The sequence below is a fragment of the Nyctibius grandis genome, chromosome 12 (genome assembly GCF_013368605.1).
Source record: "Nyctibius grandis isolate bNycGra1 chromosome 12, bNycGra1.pri, whole genome shotgun sequence".
NCBI lineage: Eukaryota > Metazoa > Chordata > Aves > Nyctibiiformes > Nyctibiidae > Nyctibius > Nyctibius grandis.
Window position 1 is genome coordinate 1,272,599 of NC_090669.1, and position 16,160 is coordinate 1,288,758.

The 16,160-nt window shown below is 52.7% G+C and overlaps 1 protein-coding gene across 3 annotated transcripts in view; it reads left to right on the forward strand.

The window, feature by feature from the left end:
• The window catches only part of CPNE2 (copine 2), a 58,055-nt gene that overhangs the window by 23,940 nt on the left and 17,955 nt on the right, over positions 1-16,160 (forward strand). For all 3 annotated transcript variants that reach the window (XM_068411675.1, XM_068411674.1, XM_068411673.1), the window contains exons 4-8: positions 2,689-2,763; positions 6,196-6,267; positions 10,565-10,648; positions 13,893-13,982; positions 14,226-14,324. In XM_068411675.1, the coding sequence (XP_068267776.1) occupies positions 2,689-2,763; positions 6,196-6,267; positions 10,565-10,648; positions 13,893-13,982; positions 14,226-14,324 (420 nt within the window). The remainder of the gene's footprint in view (positions 1-2,688; positions 2,764-6,195; positions 6,268-10,564; positions 10,649-13,892; positions 13,983-14,225; positions 14,325-16,160) is intronic.

The following is a 16,160-nucleotide window of genomic DNA, read 5'->3' on the forward strand; positions in this document are numbered from 1 at the left end:
TTTCTTTTTTTTTTTTTTTTTGAAAGCTTTGTCCATTGCTGTTGTGTAGCAAATCATCTCTGCTACTTTAGCGTGTTGGTGCAGGAATGTGTCTTCTGCTCTTCCTGTGGAAAAGCTTTCAGGACACAATGCGATTTATAAGCCTTTGGAAGGTCTTTGAGTTCATGAGCCCAGACCCTGTTAGAAGTTGGCAGCTACGTTCTCCAAATGTCTTTGTGCTCTGAGCTTGCTCTGACTCAGAGGCAGGGAATGAGGGGGATTTTTTCCATTCTTCTGCAGCATCCGGCTGCTCAGGGCTGCTGTGGTACCTGGCACGAGCGCAGGGGCTGGGAGAAACTGTCTCTGTTGTCTTCGGCACTGGGAACAGGGGGGAAGCAGACACTGTGATAGGTGGGTCAGCACAGCATGGACAGGCAGCCCAAGGTGTTCAGGGAGGCTCGGGAATGCAGTCGCTTTGTTACACAGACTGCAATATGGCACTGCACATGGCAAGGGCGGCCAAGTGACCTCAGCATTGCCAACTCAAGAGCTTGATGTGTTAGAAGAGCACTGACATTTACAGAGTTTGAGGTTTAACGTCTAGGTTTTTGGAAGTGCTCTGTGTTGACCTAATTCTGCTCCTGCAGAAGTTAAGAGACAGTGTAGGCGGCAGCCCAGGCTGGTGTTCAGTGATTTAGACCAAACCCATCCTTTACCGTTAGTTCTCTTGTTGCTGAGATGCAGCCACCTCTGGTGTGGGACAGTCAGCAATGCTCGTTGTGAAGGTCACGGTCTTTGTGGAAGCTGCAAGCAGAGAATTTATGGACATAAGGAGACAGAGCTGAAATCTTACTGTTCTTACATGTGGCTCTGCAGAAGTCCAGGGCTCTGCAGGCTCATGCTGGAGAGAGGAATGTTATCCATGTGCACTGGGGAGGAGGGTGGAAGAGTCTGACCTATCTCCCCCTGCTTGTTGGGTCTCCCAGATGAACCCAACCCTTTCTGGTGCTTTGAAAAGTAGTTAGCTTAGAGCATGAGACTGGACAGGCCATCCTGTGGTTGTGGTAATGGTGGGGGTGGGCAGCTCTTGGCAGGTCTCACATCCAAGGTGCTTGCTCAGAACAACTGATGGTTTAGCCGCGGTGGCTGAGGGGCACGGCGTAACTGTCTACTGTGTCTTTAGGCACAGCTGGTGGTCTTTGTCAGAAAAAAAGAGAACTCTGAACTTTTGTAATGTCATGCAAGTGTTTACACTCTGCAAAAGAGAACTTGGCTTATGTGTGTGCCCAGTTTTTGATGACCTTTTGCAGCAGTTCCCATGTGAGCTCCTTGGTGACCTTTAGTCCACAACGAGACACCAGCTTGGAATGGAGGGATCTTCTCATTTCCCATTTTTTCCTGAAATTCCCCATTAGCCTCCTCTCCCTGTCGCCAGCACGGGCTTGCAGCACAGCCCGGTCGCGGGGCAGAGGTGGACCAGATGGGTCGCACATGCGCAAGGGTTCCTGGTGAGGAGAGGGGTGAAACAGGGCGGATGGGGGGGTTGTGGGTTCAGCCACCCTGCTGCGGGTTTTCTGATGGCTGGATGTTGTCTGGTGAGATGTTTTCATAAGCCTGCCTGGTTCTGAGGCACGAGCAGCCCTTCCAAGGGAAGGAGAGCAGCCATGGGCAGCACCAACCGCACAGCGAGCATCTGACTTTTCAATTTCGAGTTTGCACCAGAGCCCTCTCAGATCAGCCAGATTGTTTTATTGCAGCTAATTAGGTCTGTGGTTAAGATTTAAAAGGATGGCTGGATCATTCGCGGGCCTGTAATGACCTCTGCGGCCGAGCAAAGTGTAACAGGGCTCAGACTGCAGGCTGGAGGGGGTCCGTGGTTTCTGCCAGCCAGGGCTGCGAGGAGATGTCACCTCCCTGTACACGGCGTGGCACAAATATCTGGCTACGTCTGGCTGGTGATTCCTGTGCCTTTTTGCTCAAAAGCACCAGGACAGGGCTGGCTAGCTGCAATGGGAAAGGGGTTTTTGCCTTGAAATTGCAAGAAGAGGGAGGAGAACATTTCTGGGGAGGAATCCAAGCATGGCTGGGTCACCTGGATATGGCAGGAGCAACAAGTTAAGCCAGTTCATTACGTTTTTTTTTTTTAATTGTTATTATTCTTTCCTGACTGTGTGACATAGGACCAAAGGTGGAGGCAGAAGGAGGGATGGGACTGCATTTTTTAAACTGCAGCCCCTAGATCTCAAAGGGTATGGGAGCAGAGCACAGCACGTTGCTGGTCCCCCATGTAGGGGTCTGCACCTTGTGGGGAAAACTTACGGAATCCTCAGATCTGAAGGTGACTGAAACTCAGTGAGCTGGGAAAAATCTCAAGGCGTTTAATTTGGCTCCCAGATCGTCCTGTCCGGCTTCTTACAAGCCAGAAGTGAAGGGCAGGACATGCCTCTGGGGGGTGCTGACCCCTGCGCCTTGCTTGGCAGCAGCTGTGCGGGGGGTCCAGAATGATGCTGAGGAAGAGGATCCAGCTCTTGGGCTCGGGTGACGGTGGTGATACCCACAGCATCGCAGTCATCCCTGAACCTGACGCCTTTCTTCCACTGCTGTGAATGCTTAATCTGAATTAACTAACATGAGCAATGATCAGTTGCTTATGAGTCTGCTTTTGATCACTTGTACAATCGTGACTTTTATTTTCTTTGGCTTCTCTAGATTGTCTCCAGCAAGAAAATAACGAGGACTCTCCTTTTGGGGAATGGCAAACCGGCCGGGAAAGGGATGATAACGGTACGGTTACTCCTTTACGTTTCCTACTGAGGGTGTAAAAGGTGGATAGTAACCTGGGGGTGATGCAGGACACTCACCTAGGGTCCAGGAGACTGGGGTTAATCTCATGAACTTTTTTCCCTTTACCTCCTATTTTCTTGCCCACTTTGGTCTGTTTGGAGGATGATTTATTTGGGGCAGGGACCATCCTGCCTGGTACCCAGCACTGTGAGTCTTCAATCTGTGCTTCGCTCTCTGAAATAAGAAAAACCTCAATCTGGAGAAGTACAAAGTAAATCTGTGCTGCTGTTGTTTGTTATCTGGTACAACACGCCTGCTCAGCCCTCCCTGGAGCCGCGGGGGGTAAGAGGGCTCATCCCTTTGGTGGGTTGGTTTGTAGGAAGAGGATGGGAGCTGTGCCATAGCAACAACTCTCATAGCAACAGCCGCTGCTCCCGATGCAGACCCCTTCGGGCAGTGGCCTTCCCACTGCGGATCTCTTTAGTGATGGGATTTTTTTAAAAAGAAAAGACTAAATTTAGGCGCGTTTTCCCTCCTGTCACATCTCCCACCCTTTTCTGTGTTAACGGCTTTGTGAGATGCGCAGCCAGGCAGCAAAGGTGTGGAAGAAAAGGCCAGCAAGGAGTTAAACTTCCATCAGGTTTAAAAGCAGTGGAAGGGTTTAAAAGCCTAGGACCTGGCTGCTGCAAAGGCATCTCCGTTGCTGTTTGCTCTAGAGGCTGGGAAGATGCTGCCAGCTTTTCTCTCTTAATTGCTGCAGTCGGTCTGTAAATGCAAGAGGAGAAGCTGCAGTGAAGTTCCCAAGCGGTGCCTGATGCCGTGTGCCATCCCCGAGGAGCGGGCTCTTGACACCCCGTCCCATGCTCGAGTGGGAAGAGCTGGACAAAGCTTCCAGGTTTAAAAAAAGGCAGGTCCCAACCTGTCACTAACATGTCAAAAAAAATCAAAGGCTTCTCTCTCTTCTCTCACAGAATCACAGACTGGTTTGGGTTGGAAGGGACCTTAAAGCCCATCCAGTCCCAACCCCCTGCCACGGGCAGGGACACCTTCCACCAGACCAGGTTGCTCCAAGCCCCGTCCAACCTGGCCTTGAACACTGCCAGGGAGGGGGCAGCCACAGCTTCTCTGGGCAACCTGGGCCAGGGTCTCACCACCCTCACAGCAAAGAATTTCTTCCTCACATCTCATCTCAATCTCCCCTCTTTCAGTCTAAAACCATTCCCCCTCATCCTGTCACTCCATGCCCTTGTCAAAAGCCCCTCTCCAGCTTTCCTGTAGCCCCTTCAGGCACTGGAAGGTGCTAGAAGGTCTCCCCGGAGCCTTCTCTTCTCCAGGCTGAACAGCCCCAGCTCTCTCAGCCTGTCTCCAGAGCAGAGGGGCTCCAGCCCTGTGGCAGCTTGACACAAGGATGTACCTAGCTTGTCTGCACAGTCTGGCTTTTACATAGCTTCCAGCGAGCCCTAAAATGCTGGACACCAACTGGGTGTGCTTTTGTGGGGATCAGCAAAGGGCAAATTTCATCCGCTTCCCTACAGCTCCTCTTCCTCACGCTGGTTTTCGTGACCGTGTGTGCCCACTGAGGACTAGGTGGGAGAGAAAACCGATGCTGTGGCTTTGCAAGAGGGAAGAATTTGATTTTGCATGCGGTGAACCCATCCTCTGTGGTCCAAAGAGCAGTGTCCTCCAGAGCCACCTGAGACCAGCTCAGGTGTGACACCCAAGAAAGGGGATGAATTTGTTCCCAGAAGCTTCATTTTAGAGCTGATGGCATGGGGGAATGAAGCTGCTCGGGGTGTCCTGGCACCTCACTCTCCCTTTGGGTTGTCCATTCAAGAGGCTTAACCATACCTGTTGATACCCAGCCCTGCAAATGAACCTGTTTCACGTGGACCCAGCCCCAACAATGAGGCTGGGAGGTTGTTGGGGAACTGCAGCTCGTCCCCTCGCCCGGCTGCCCAGGCAGGTTCGAAAGCTGCATCTCTGCCTCCTCGTCTCTCCTGAGTGCCAATAACCCTCTGATTGCTTGTTCTGCAGGAAATCGTTCCCTTGATTTCTGCAAGTGTTTTCCAAAAATCCTTGCTGTAATTACGCTGCGTATCTCCAGCGAAGGACAGCTTCCCTGTGAGAGCCAGCAGACGGCCGTGCTTGGGAGCCCCGTGCGTGAGGAGAATGTCCACGCCGTGCTCCGGGCCGTGCCGGTGCCAGCTCTCGCCCCGGGGAGGATGCTGCAGCCGGGGATGCCGTGGGATGGCTCAGCCCGCCCCGGGGAGCAGAGGAGGGAGAGGTGGGGAGCAGATTGCTTGGGCAGGACACAGGCTTGAGGAAAAAAATACAAGTGATTCAGAAAACGGCTGGTAACAGAAGTGAATAAATGTGTTTTTTTATTATAAACATACCCTTTCTTAAAATACCAAGAGACTCATTAGACCACGTTCCAGACAAAACCGGCCCACTGGTGGTTGGCAGCCAAAGCCCTTCTGGAGGGTATGTGAATAAAGTCTCTTAAACTGAAGTAATCTGGGCTGCGCTCCTGCCTGCTCTAGCTCCTCAGGAGCAACAATGGAGTTTTCATCCTTGGGGCCATCTCGTTGGGTGAACGTGCAGAGACGTGGCTAGAGTCCTTGGTGCCACCAACATCTCCCCCAAGGGATGGGGCAGCTGCTTTTTGCCGTGCCCAGCCTGGGACATGGAGGACAAGGTGGCACATCTTGCTGGCAAGGGTCTTTATGGCTCCTGCTTCCTCTTGGCTTGGTCCTTGGAGGCTTCACCAGGTCCCTGCACGTGAAAAGCCACCTGAGACCAGCTCAGGTGTGACACCCAAGAAAGGGGATGAATTTGTTCCCAGAAGCTTCATTTTAGGTCAGATGGCATGGGGGAATGAAGCTGCTCGGGGTGTCCTGGCACCTCACTCTCCCTTTGGGTTGTCCATTCAAGAGGCTTAACCATACCTGTTGACACCCAGCCCTGCAAATGAACCTGTTTCACGTGGACCCAGCCCCAACGATGAGGCTGTGGAGGTCAGTGGATGTAGCAAGGGCTCCAGCTGCAGCACCAGCGTCGTAGCTGGTAGCCTGCTAAAAATACATGTCCTGTTTTGTTTCGAAGCCGGTGTGTCACTGCCTCAGCACAGGGTAAACGGCAATGCCCAGCCAGGGGAAGTCTGGGCTTTTTCTCCATCCTTCTCCATTCCAGGGAGAAGCTGGGAAGGAGGCTTTGGTCCCAAATTGATCTGCAAAGGTACAATCAGTTTAACTCCTCAGTAGTGAAATATTGTGTGCATTAAATCATCAGTCTCTTAGCTGGGAGATGGGTTTTGCAGGAGTTGTGCAGGTATCTCCAGGGCATGCGTCCTCATGGTCTGGATTCTCCTCTGGCTTGGTGTTCACTTTCTTTTCATGCTGAAAATGATCGCAGCCTTCCCTTGTCTTTCAGATAGCTGCCCAAGAGCTCTCAGATAACAGGGTGATTACTCTCAGCGTGGCCGGCAGAAAGCTGGATAAGAAGGTGAGTGGGGTTGTGTCTGGGGGATGCAATGTTAAACTTCTGTCCTTCACAGGCTAAGGGATCTAAAGAAATCTCTGCTTTTGGGTGTAGCAGTGACAGAAAACAGTCCTACTGGAGAAAGCCTTAGGGTGAGACTGGAGGGCTTCAAGTCCTGGCGGTGCCACTTGCTGCTGGGTACACCCGTGCCTCAGTTTCCCTCTTGTCCTTTCTTCATGACGCATGTTGAGGTGGAAGGATTACGTGTGGCACAGGATCTGTGTACTAGCGTGTCTTAAAGACAGCAGATTTACTACTTCAGCAGCTGTCGTTTGGAAATGTCTGCTGACAGAACTGGCTGTTTTGATGCCCCTTGAGCCCGTATCTCAGAAGTGCTGAGAGCTCCTGGCTTGTGGCCTTCAGCTGCTCTGGAAATGGAGTGACCATCTCTTGTATATCAAACAGCAGGGCCTGTCTGTTCCGAGGAAGAAGTGTTGACCTCACAGGGGCAAGTAATGTGTGAGTTTTGCTTTGGATGTGATACGTAGGAAACGGTGAACCCTTCAGAACAAAGCCAGCTGACCTTATTTACCAGGCAACCAGAGCTAGTCCTCTCAAACCAGTGCTGTTGCTAAGCGATCGATGGGAATATTATTTTTTCCTTCATCCTAGGCTCTCCAGAGCTTGCGTTATTGGCAGGATGGCCCTCAGTTTTCCAGCCAGGGTAAAGCAAGCATCCAGGCAGAAGGGTGTTTGCTGAGGCAGAAGACGTGGTTTGTCCAGCCCCATTGTCCAAACCGGATGGATGCCTGCTTTATCCAAGTGTTTTTCCCACCTGTTGGGAACGGCTGTTTTCTCACCCTCCTGCTTACCCTGCCTAGTGCAAAGAGCCAAATGCCCCTGTTAAGAAATCCCCAAATAACTCCATTTCATAAATGGGCTGGAAGATGTCCTTGAGCTGGTGGCTTCCTCTGAGATGTGGCTGAGGGTCAACTCCAAGCATGTCAATGAAGACATCCCTAATGCAACAGTTTTCTTCCAGCGCCCCAAGAAAAAGCCTCTGCTCCCTCTCAAAGCAAGGGATGGGATTTCACAGCAAGCTTGGTGCCCTTCCTCCGTGCTTCAGGGTCTCTTTGCAGCTGTAGCCATTGTGAAGAGCAGGGCCAAGGACCTGAGTCCTCCCTACCGTGCTGGTACTTCAGGCATACACCCACTTGTATCGACAACTTCATTGATGCCATCACTTGCTCTGTGGGTAGGAGTTGCCTTTCTAATCTGGTTTGCAACCAAGTTCCTCTCCCAGGTTATGCAAAGGTGACATCTTTTGATATTCTTCAACTAGGACATGATACCTGTGGGTCTGCTGCCCTTCAGACCCACAGTCAAGGTATGGAAATTCAGCATCTACCTGGTTACACCGGGATAAGGACTGTGAATAATCCTATTCTTTCTGGGTCTCCCTCCAGTTTATCAATAGGTGTCAGCAGAAAGCTCCTTCCTCGGTGACTGCCTGGTGCCACCAAGAGCTAATGAGGTTTCTTTGCCTATTCCGATAACCCAGTGCAGCACTGCAGTGCTCAAAGTCCTGCTCGGGGGCAAAGGATGCTCATGTCACTTCACACAAATTAAAATGGCCTCTGAACAAGGAAACTGGACGAAACACAAGGCTGCGGGCAGGTCCTACTGCCCATCACACGTTCATGGTTTCTCCACCCGCAGCTTATTACCTTGCTTTGAATGCCGGAGCTGCACAGCGGGAGCACATCAGCAGCAGAACCAGTCTAAGGCTCTTGTGCCTTACGTCAGATCAGCTCTTGGGAGAGCTGTTGTAAGCAAAAATACCTTGTAGAAGAGGAGGTATTTTCACCTGGGACCAGCCCTGGAGAACTCAGCCCCAGAGCTGTGTGTGCCACCGCAGCTGCAGGGACAGCGGGAGGGCAGCGATGCTTCAGCACAGCTTGGGGAGAGCAAGTCCAGAGGAGGCCACGGAGATGCTCAAAGGGCTGGAGCCCCTCTGCTCTGGAGACAGGCTGAGAGAGCTGGGGCTGTTCAGGAGAAGAGAAGGCTCCGGGGAGAACTTCTAGCACCTTCCAGTGCCTGAAGGGGCTACAGGAAAGCTGGAGAGGGGCTTTTGACAAGGGCATGGAGTGACAGGACGAGGGGGAATGGTTTTAAACTGAAAGAGGGGAGATTGAGATGAGATGTGAGGAAGAAATTCTTTGCTGTGAGGGTGGTGAGACCCTGGCCCAGGTTGTCCAGAGAAGCTGTGGCTGCCCCCTCCCTGGCAGTGTTCAAGGGCAGGTTGGATGGGGCTTGGAGCAACCTGGTCTGGTGGAAGGTGTCCCTGCCTGTGGCAGGGGGTTGGGACTGGATGGGCTTTAAGGTCCCTTCCAACCCAAACCAGTCTGTGATTCTATGATTCTAAGTGCTGCGAGCCAGGATTGGTGCTGGAAGCTGTGGTCTGGGGAGCTGTGGTTTGGGAAGTGCCACCTCCGCCCTTCTTGTCCGTGGTGTGCAAGGACCAGTTTGGATGATTTAGATTCTTGGACCAGTTTGCAGATTGATCTGGTCTGCTGAGCTCCTTTGGTTGCTCAGTTTCCATCTCCCGCCAGGCTTGCAGGGGTGAGATGTTTGTGGTTTTGATGTTTTAAAATAGCAGCCCACAATCCTGTGGCTTGGAGGCATCTCCCACCCTGCTTTGAATGGAGCAAGGCTGACCGGGCTTGCAAACCAAGCTGCTCTGCGTGGGATGGCAGCAGACATCCTTCAAAGCTCCCTGCTGTCATCTGAGCCGGTCCCTCCACCACCTCACACTGGGTTGGTGTTGATGAAACCACCTTGGGTTGCAGGTTAAGCCAGCGTAGGCGGGGTCAGGTACCCACCACTGGTTCTTTAATCCATCAGTGAAGCCTGAAAGTGCCAAGTCCAGGCTGTGGGTGAACAGGATCAGAGCTGTGCCATAACTGTAATCATTGGCTTGGTCTTCTCTCCTACAAACATGTGAAAAAGGGTAGGAGAAAAATAGCCTCATCTCACCAGAGAGCATCCCTGCGAGCCTTTATGGTCTGCTCTTCTGGCAGAAGAATTTTGACTGAAGCAGGTTATAGTTTCTCCAAGCCAAAACACTTTGCAGTGATTGACTTTCCCGGCTGGCTTTGGAAACAGGATTTGGATAGAAACATCAATGGGTTTTCTGCTGGGGCATTACTAGAGCCTGTGTCAGTCCCAGCTGCCACCTCCCAGACTGGCTGTGGACAGGAGCTTCTGGGGCGTCCATGCTTCTTCCTCCTCCAAGAGCAGCCCCCTGCATCCCCACAGCATCACTTGGAAGCCCAAAAAGCTCCTGTTCAAACCCGTAAGAAGTTCCCCCAGCTCTTTGCAGGACTCAGGCACCCACCTCCCTCTGGGAGGAAAACCCAGCTGAAATGGCTTGAGTTCTCAGTAGATCATCTGGAATATTTTGGGCTTGGTTTCTTGTTAGCCACTTCTTCATCTTTCTGAATGGGAATGAATCACAGAAAGGTTAAGGGTTGGAAGGCACCTCTGGAGATCACCCAGCCCAACCCCTGCCCAAGCAGGGTCACCCAGAGCACGTTGCACAGGGTCACGTCCAGGCAGGTTTTGAATATCTCCAGAGAAGGAGCCTCCCCACCCTCCCTGGGCAGCCTGTGCCCGGGCTCTGGCACCCTCCAAGTCAAGAAGTTCCTCCTCATATGAAGTTCTGCTTAGAAATGCCGGAGCTTCCCTGTGTCGGTGCCACCAGCACCGCCCTCCTCTCCAGGCTGCGGGTGCCCCCAAGTACCCCCCATGCCCATACCCAGCAGGGACGCGTGCGTGTGTGTGCATATTTCTCATAAACCAGCAGTCTTTTGTCGGGGGAATATCTGAGGAGACGCTGGCAGGAAAGGCAGCAGCACCCGCTGACTCAGGGCTGTGTATCTCGGAGGGTGTTACATGATCTCTGTCAACACCAGGGCAGCTTGATCCTTAAAGATTTCCTCTGCTCACGCTTTACACTGTGTGTAGGAGGGTGGTTTTTTTTTTTTCTTTTTCCTCCAAGACACTCGTGTGCTTCATAATTCTGTTTTTCCTTTGAAGCTTTGGATGTTTTTCCAAGCCCAAACGCAGCTGCCTCCCAGCTGGGGTGGTTTTCTGTCCAGAGGGCTGTGGGTGCTGCCTGCTGGCTGACGTGCTTGAGTGGGTCTCATGAGGACGTGAGGGTGTCTGTAGGGTTGGCACTGCCGGGGAAAGGAGGTCTCTTTTGGACTGGCTGCTGCTGCTTGCAGAGCACTGTGTAACCCGTCCTGTTCTTCTCCACCAGGACCTGTTTGGAAAGTCAGACCCCTTCTTGGAGTTTTATAAACCGGGTGATGATGGGAAATGGATGCTGGTCCACAGAACAGAGGTGAGCGCGACTCTAACTCGAGCTGCCGAGACACCACCATCCTTACATCAGCTCCTCTCACCCTTCATGGCATTATGCCATCCATCACCCATAAAGCAGGGTGGGATCCAGGGATTTCAAAAACCTTATGGCTGCCTTCCCGGTGTCCAGCTGAGGCTGCTGGACTCCAGTGGATGAAGATCTACTGAGGCCAGCAAGGTCTTGAGATCTTTTCTTTACTACTCACTGCTGTATCTACCAAGCAGAGAAGGAGATGGTCTTCTAACTCACGTTAACCTCTAAGCTCAGCCTCGGCATGGGCTGAGCCTTGGACCACTCTCCCTCCACTTGCAAGAGCAGCAGGATGAGCTGCGACCTGGGGACGTGGTGGAGGGAGGTGGCCCAGGGAATGGTAGTAGGGAAAGGCTAAAAGGAGCTTTTGCCAGATCCTCAGCTAACCTGGGAGGATGCTCGGGTGGCTCCAGCTTCAGTGCACAAGCACTCAGCCTCAGTGCCGGAGCCCCGGCCGAGGAGGCAGAGACCCATACCGGGGTCCCAGTGGGTATGGTCAGGGGCAGCTGACCACCCCCTCGTCCCTCATTTATACCTGCTGTGATATTTTGATCTGGGCTCCCTTCTGGTTATGGTCTCAAGCTGCTGAAGCCAGTGATATCATGGCTAAGAGGCACAGCACGGGCAGGGAGGAGCAGGCTGGCTTCTGCACCAGGCTAACAAGTACTTTTCAATGGCTTTTTTTACCCTCCTTAAAGCTCGTTTCAAGGCTTTTTTTCTTTTTTTTTGCACATAGTTTCTGGCAGAAAGAGGAGGGGAGATGCTGCAGAAGGGGCTCACAGCAGCCTCCATGCTGGAGGAAGAGGGTTCCATCACACCCCATCTCACACCCCTCTTTTTCCCATTCCCATCTCACACCTCTCCCGTTTCCTGTCCCCTCAAGGCTTGCTTAAGGAGCCCATTGTCCCACCGCAACAAACACAGTGTGAACTTGTGTGGAAGGAGGGGGTGGTATTTATTGACAGTGTCTCTCCCTACGTTGGGTTTTACCACTGCTGTGCAAAGTCCACGAGGATTTCCTTCACTCGCACGCCCACGTGCACATGAGCACCAGGGGGTGTTTAGCCTGGAGAAGAGGAGGCTCAGGGGTGACCTTATTGCAGTCTACAACTACCTGAAGGGAGGGTGTAGTGGAGTGGGAGTCGGCCTCTTCTCCCAGGCAACCAGCAATAGGACAAGTGGTCACAGCCTCAAGCTTCGCCAGGGGAGGGTCAGGTTGGACATTAGGAAGCATTTCTTCTCAGCAAGGGTCATTAGCCATTGGAAGGGGCTGCCCAGGGAGGTGGTGGAGTCACCATCTCTGGAGGGGTTTAAGACAAGACTGGACATGGCACTTAGTGCCATGGTCTAGTTGCCATGGTGGTGTCAGGGCAATGGTTGGACTCGATGATCCCAGAGGGCTCTTCCAACCTGATTGATTCCATGGTTCTGTGATTCTGTAACACCAGTGTCCCGCAGTACTGATACGGGCTGCCCCTTTAACCCTAGCTCTGCTGTTTATTTCTCAGTGCTTTCCCACACACATTTCTATGCATATTTAATTCATCTTTAATTCATACCAACCTTAATATTTCTCTTGTGGGAGCAGCAAGCAACCTTGTTTGGTTGTTTCCTCCTGGTTTAGTGTGGGTAGCTGGGCTTTGACTCACCGAGACGTTATTTCTCGGACGGGGTCATTTTGAGTGACCTCCAGCCCTTCCTCCTGGACGAGGCTGTGCGCCAGCTGTCGCTGGGATCTCTATAAGCAGGTCAGGGTTATGGGGAGCAGATGTATATACTCCAGTTCCTCCACTGTCCCGTCTCGCTAGATAAGGGCCTGGCCAGGTTTTTTTTCAAGTAACGGATGCTCCAACAGCCTCCTCCTTACCAGCCCCGAATGCATCCCGCTGCCCTCGGAGGAACCCCGTGCCAGGCGACCGTCTTTGTGTGTTGAGGCCGGATACAAAGGAGGAAGGTTGCCCGTTCTTGCAGCTTTCGGTGCGGGAATATAACCAGCTCTTCGCCTGCTGCTGGCATTTCTCATGCCACCACGGAGGTGTCTGGCAGGGAAGGATTAGTGCACTCCTTGCAGCCTGTTCTTGAAGTGTGAATGCCCAGCTGGGTGCCGTGCGATGGAGACGCCGGATTCTTCCCCACCCACCCTGGGGACCCGGCAGCTGGCAGCGTGCGGGCACCATCTCGGGCTGCGTGGGCTCCCCCTGCTCTTCCCAGCCTCCCGGAGGTGGTGTTTACAAATTCTTGACTAAACTGTGCTCACAGTGTCAGGGTTTCCCCCGGTCTCACGCAAAAGCCTGTCTATAAAACAAGATGCTCGTTCCAGGTCCCGTGTGGCTGTTTGCCTGCAGCAGCAGCCATGGACCTCTTCCTCACTGGGCTGCACTGTTGTTGCTCTGGCTGCAAAGGTCCAAGGTCCTCCATGCCACATAACCCCATATTTACCCTGCACAGAGAAGGGTTAATTTCTTGCCCGGGTCTGACTTTCCTAATATCCATGTGAATCTCCCTTTTTAAGCACAACACCTTTGTGAAAGAGGACCTTCACCTGCCCTGCAGGCATCTCTGACGTATGCAGGAGCCTGCTAGTGTTTGCTTGAAGTTTCTACCAAGCAATTGCATTCTCTCAGGAAATGTCAAAAAGCATCAATTAATATTTCTCCAGCTCAGGGAGCAGATGTTAGGCAGATGATGCGAGAGAACTGGACGTGCCCAGGGCTGTTCGGCTTTCCCGGCTCATTGCGGCATCCCGCTGCTCCGTCTTCTCGGTGGTCAGACCCCAGATGGACGTAGGCTGCACTGGGGTGCTGGGAGGGGAGTAAGTGATGAGTAGGGCATAAATAGTAGCTGCTGGCCTTGAACTGGTGGGTTAGGTGGTTGTGCCCGTGCTCTGGGCATGGTTCTGCCCAGCCTCCCGTGGCTGTTTTCTCAAGCAGATTTGTTTAATTGCCTCCGGAGGTGGCAAATGAATCTGTTGTAACTCATGCGTGCTACAGCCTGAGAAGCAGCGGCTGGGGAGCTGCTGTGTCTAAGCTAAGGAGGCAGAAGAGGGCTGAGATGGGGCTTTCTGCAGCTTGCCTGGCCCGCCCCACCGAGAACCTGGTGCAGGGTTGCTCTTGGAGATGTGTCCCCTCTTTGTGGCAGTCTCCCCCTTCAGACATGCCCGCTGTAACGACATCCATCCATTCCCACCCTGCAGGTGATCAAGTACACGCTGGACCCCGTCTGGAAGCCGTTCGCTGTGCCTTTGGTGTCACTGTGTGATGGAGATGTAGAGAAGCTGATAAAGGTGACGGAGGGCCCTTGGGCTTGTGTCGTGGTGGTCAGCCTCTGGGGTTGATCATTAACCATCTAAAACCCTATGGCTTGTTTAACAAAAAAAACCAAACAAACTAAACCAGAACACTCCCAAATTAACCAAACCAAAAACCTTGTTTGGGGTCTCCAACAGGAGAGGCTGGGAACTTCAGCAGGTCTCCTCACAGGAGATAGTTACTGTGTCTGAGGCTTGTTTGTGCTCCTTCCACCCTAGGTTATATGTTATGACTACGACAGTGATGGGGGACACGACTTCATTGGGGAGTTCCAGACCTCGGTGGCCAGGATGTGTGAAGCCCAAGATGCCCTTCCGGTAAGTGCCAACACGCTTTCGGGGAAGAACGAGGAAGGGGCTCCTTGGGGCTGGTGGTGGATTTTGGTACTTGCACTGAGACCCTCAACCTGTGCCAAGAAGAAGCCAAGTCCAACCTCCTTTCTCCTCCCACCCGCACCATGAGTGACCCAGGCCACTGTTATAGCTAAAGTGTCTGAGCTAGAGAGAGGGCTAAGGCAGTCTTGGCTGAAAATCGAGCTCTGCTGAGATGTTTGAAGCAGCATCCATGATTTGGGGAGTCAGATGGGGAGGTGTGACATGCTCCTGGGGCTGCATCTGCAGCAGGGGTAGCCTGGTCCCCAGGAGTGCCAGCTCCTGTGCAACACCACATTGGTTTTGTGGCCAAAGGTGTCCCCGTCTTCCCCCCGAAGTGCTGGCCAAAAGCCTTGGCAGATGCCACCTGATTGAAGGCATGTCATGAAGACTCCTGGATGAGTAGAGCTTTTCATTGCCATCATCGCTAAGGTTTACAAAACCAAGAGGAGGTCATGGCCGAGACATGGAGGTGTGTAAAACACCATGCGTGGTACAGTGAGAAAAACTTCCTGACTGGGGAAGCTGAGGCACAAAGACATGAAATGCAAGCTGATGGTGCCAGAGGCAGGTGTTGAGCCTGTTTTCCCACTGGATTTGCAACCTACCAGCCTAGCCATAAAATCTTCTTTTCTCTCCATGGAACCCTGAGAGATACTGGTTAGAAGAGGGTAAAACTCACCTTGCCGTGTGCCTGTGCCCTTCCCGGGTAAAGCTGTTCCCCAGCTGACACCACTCTCTGAGTGGAGCTGCGGTGGGCTCTGGGTGGAGGAAGGTGGCTCCAAAAGCAAGCAGCCGCTGCTCACCACTACTGCGCATCACTCTTCAGCATCCCTCCTCCCTGGGGTGGCTCCTCGTGACCTGTGTCATCCTTTCGTGTGGCCATGCTGATGAGGGTAGATACAGAAGTGAGGACAGAGATGCTCTTGCTGTAGACCAGGCACCACATGCTGGTGTGCTTGCAGGTTGGGAGCGGCACTGTCCAGTCACAGCCTGGCTGAGATGGGGGGAAAGGCTCATTGCCATCTCCAGGGCCATCACCAGGCTGGTCTGAGCAGGTCTGGGGCCATCACCGAGCTGGTCTGAGCAGGTCCGGGCCATCACCGAGCTGGTCTGAGCAGGTCCGGGGCCATCACCAGGCTGGTCTGAGCAGGTCTGAGGCCATCACCAGGCTGGTCTGAGCAGGTCCGGGGCCATCACCAAGCTGGTCTGAGCAGGTCTGGGGCCATCACCGAGCTGGTCTGAGCAGGTCTGGAACACAGGAGGTTCCACTTAAATATGAGGAAAAACTTCTTTACGGTGAGCGTGACCGAACACTGGCACAGGCTGCCCAGAGAGGTTGTGGAGTCTCCTTCTCTGGAGACATTCAAAACCCGCCTGGACGCGTTCCTGTGTGAGATGGTCTAGGCAATCCTGCTCTGGCAGGGGGATTGGACTAGATGATCTTTCGAGGTCCCTTCCAATCCCTAACATTCTGTGATTCTGTGATCACCAGGCTGGTCTGAGCAAGTCCAGGGCCATCACCAGGATTTTAGTATTTAAAATTTTCCCGTTTTTCTGCAGCTGGAAGAGTGGACACGACTTTCTCTCTGTGCTCCCCCTGCCCAGTCCTGCCCTCTCCCCCAGACCAACCCACATGTAAACTTTCTTCTTTGACAAGAGTTTTTATTCAGTTTTAGATTTTTTTAAAAATCAAAATATTGCAGCAATTTTGTGACTATTCAAGAGGCATTTTGTTTTCCCAGAGCTTTTGAGGAAAGGTGGTGGCCTGCCCTAATTATT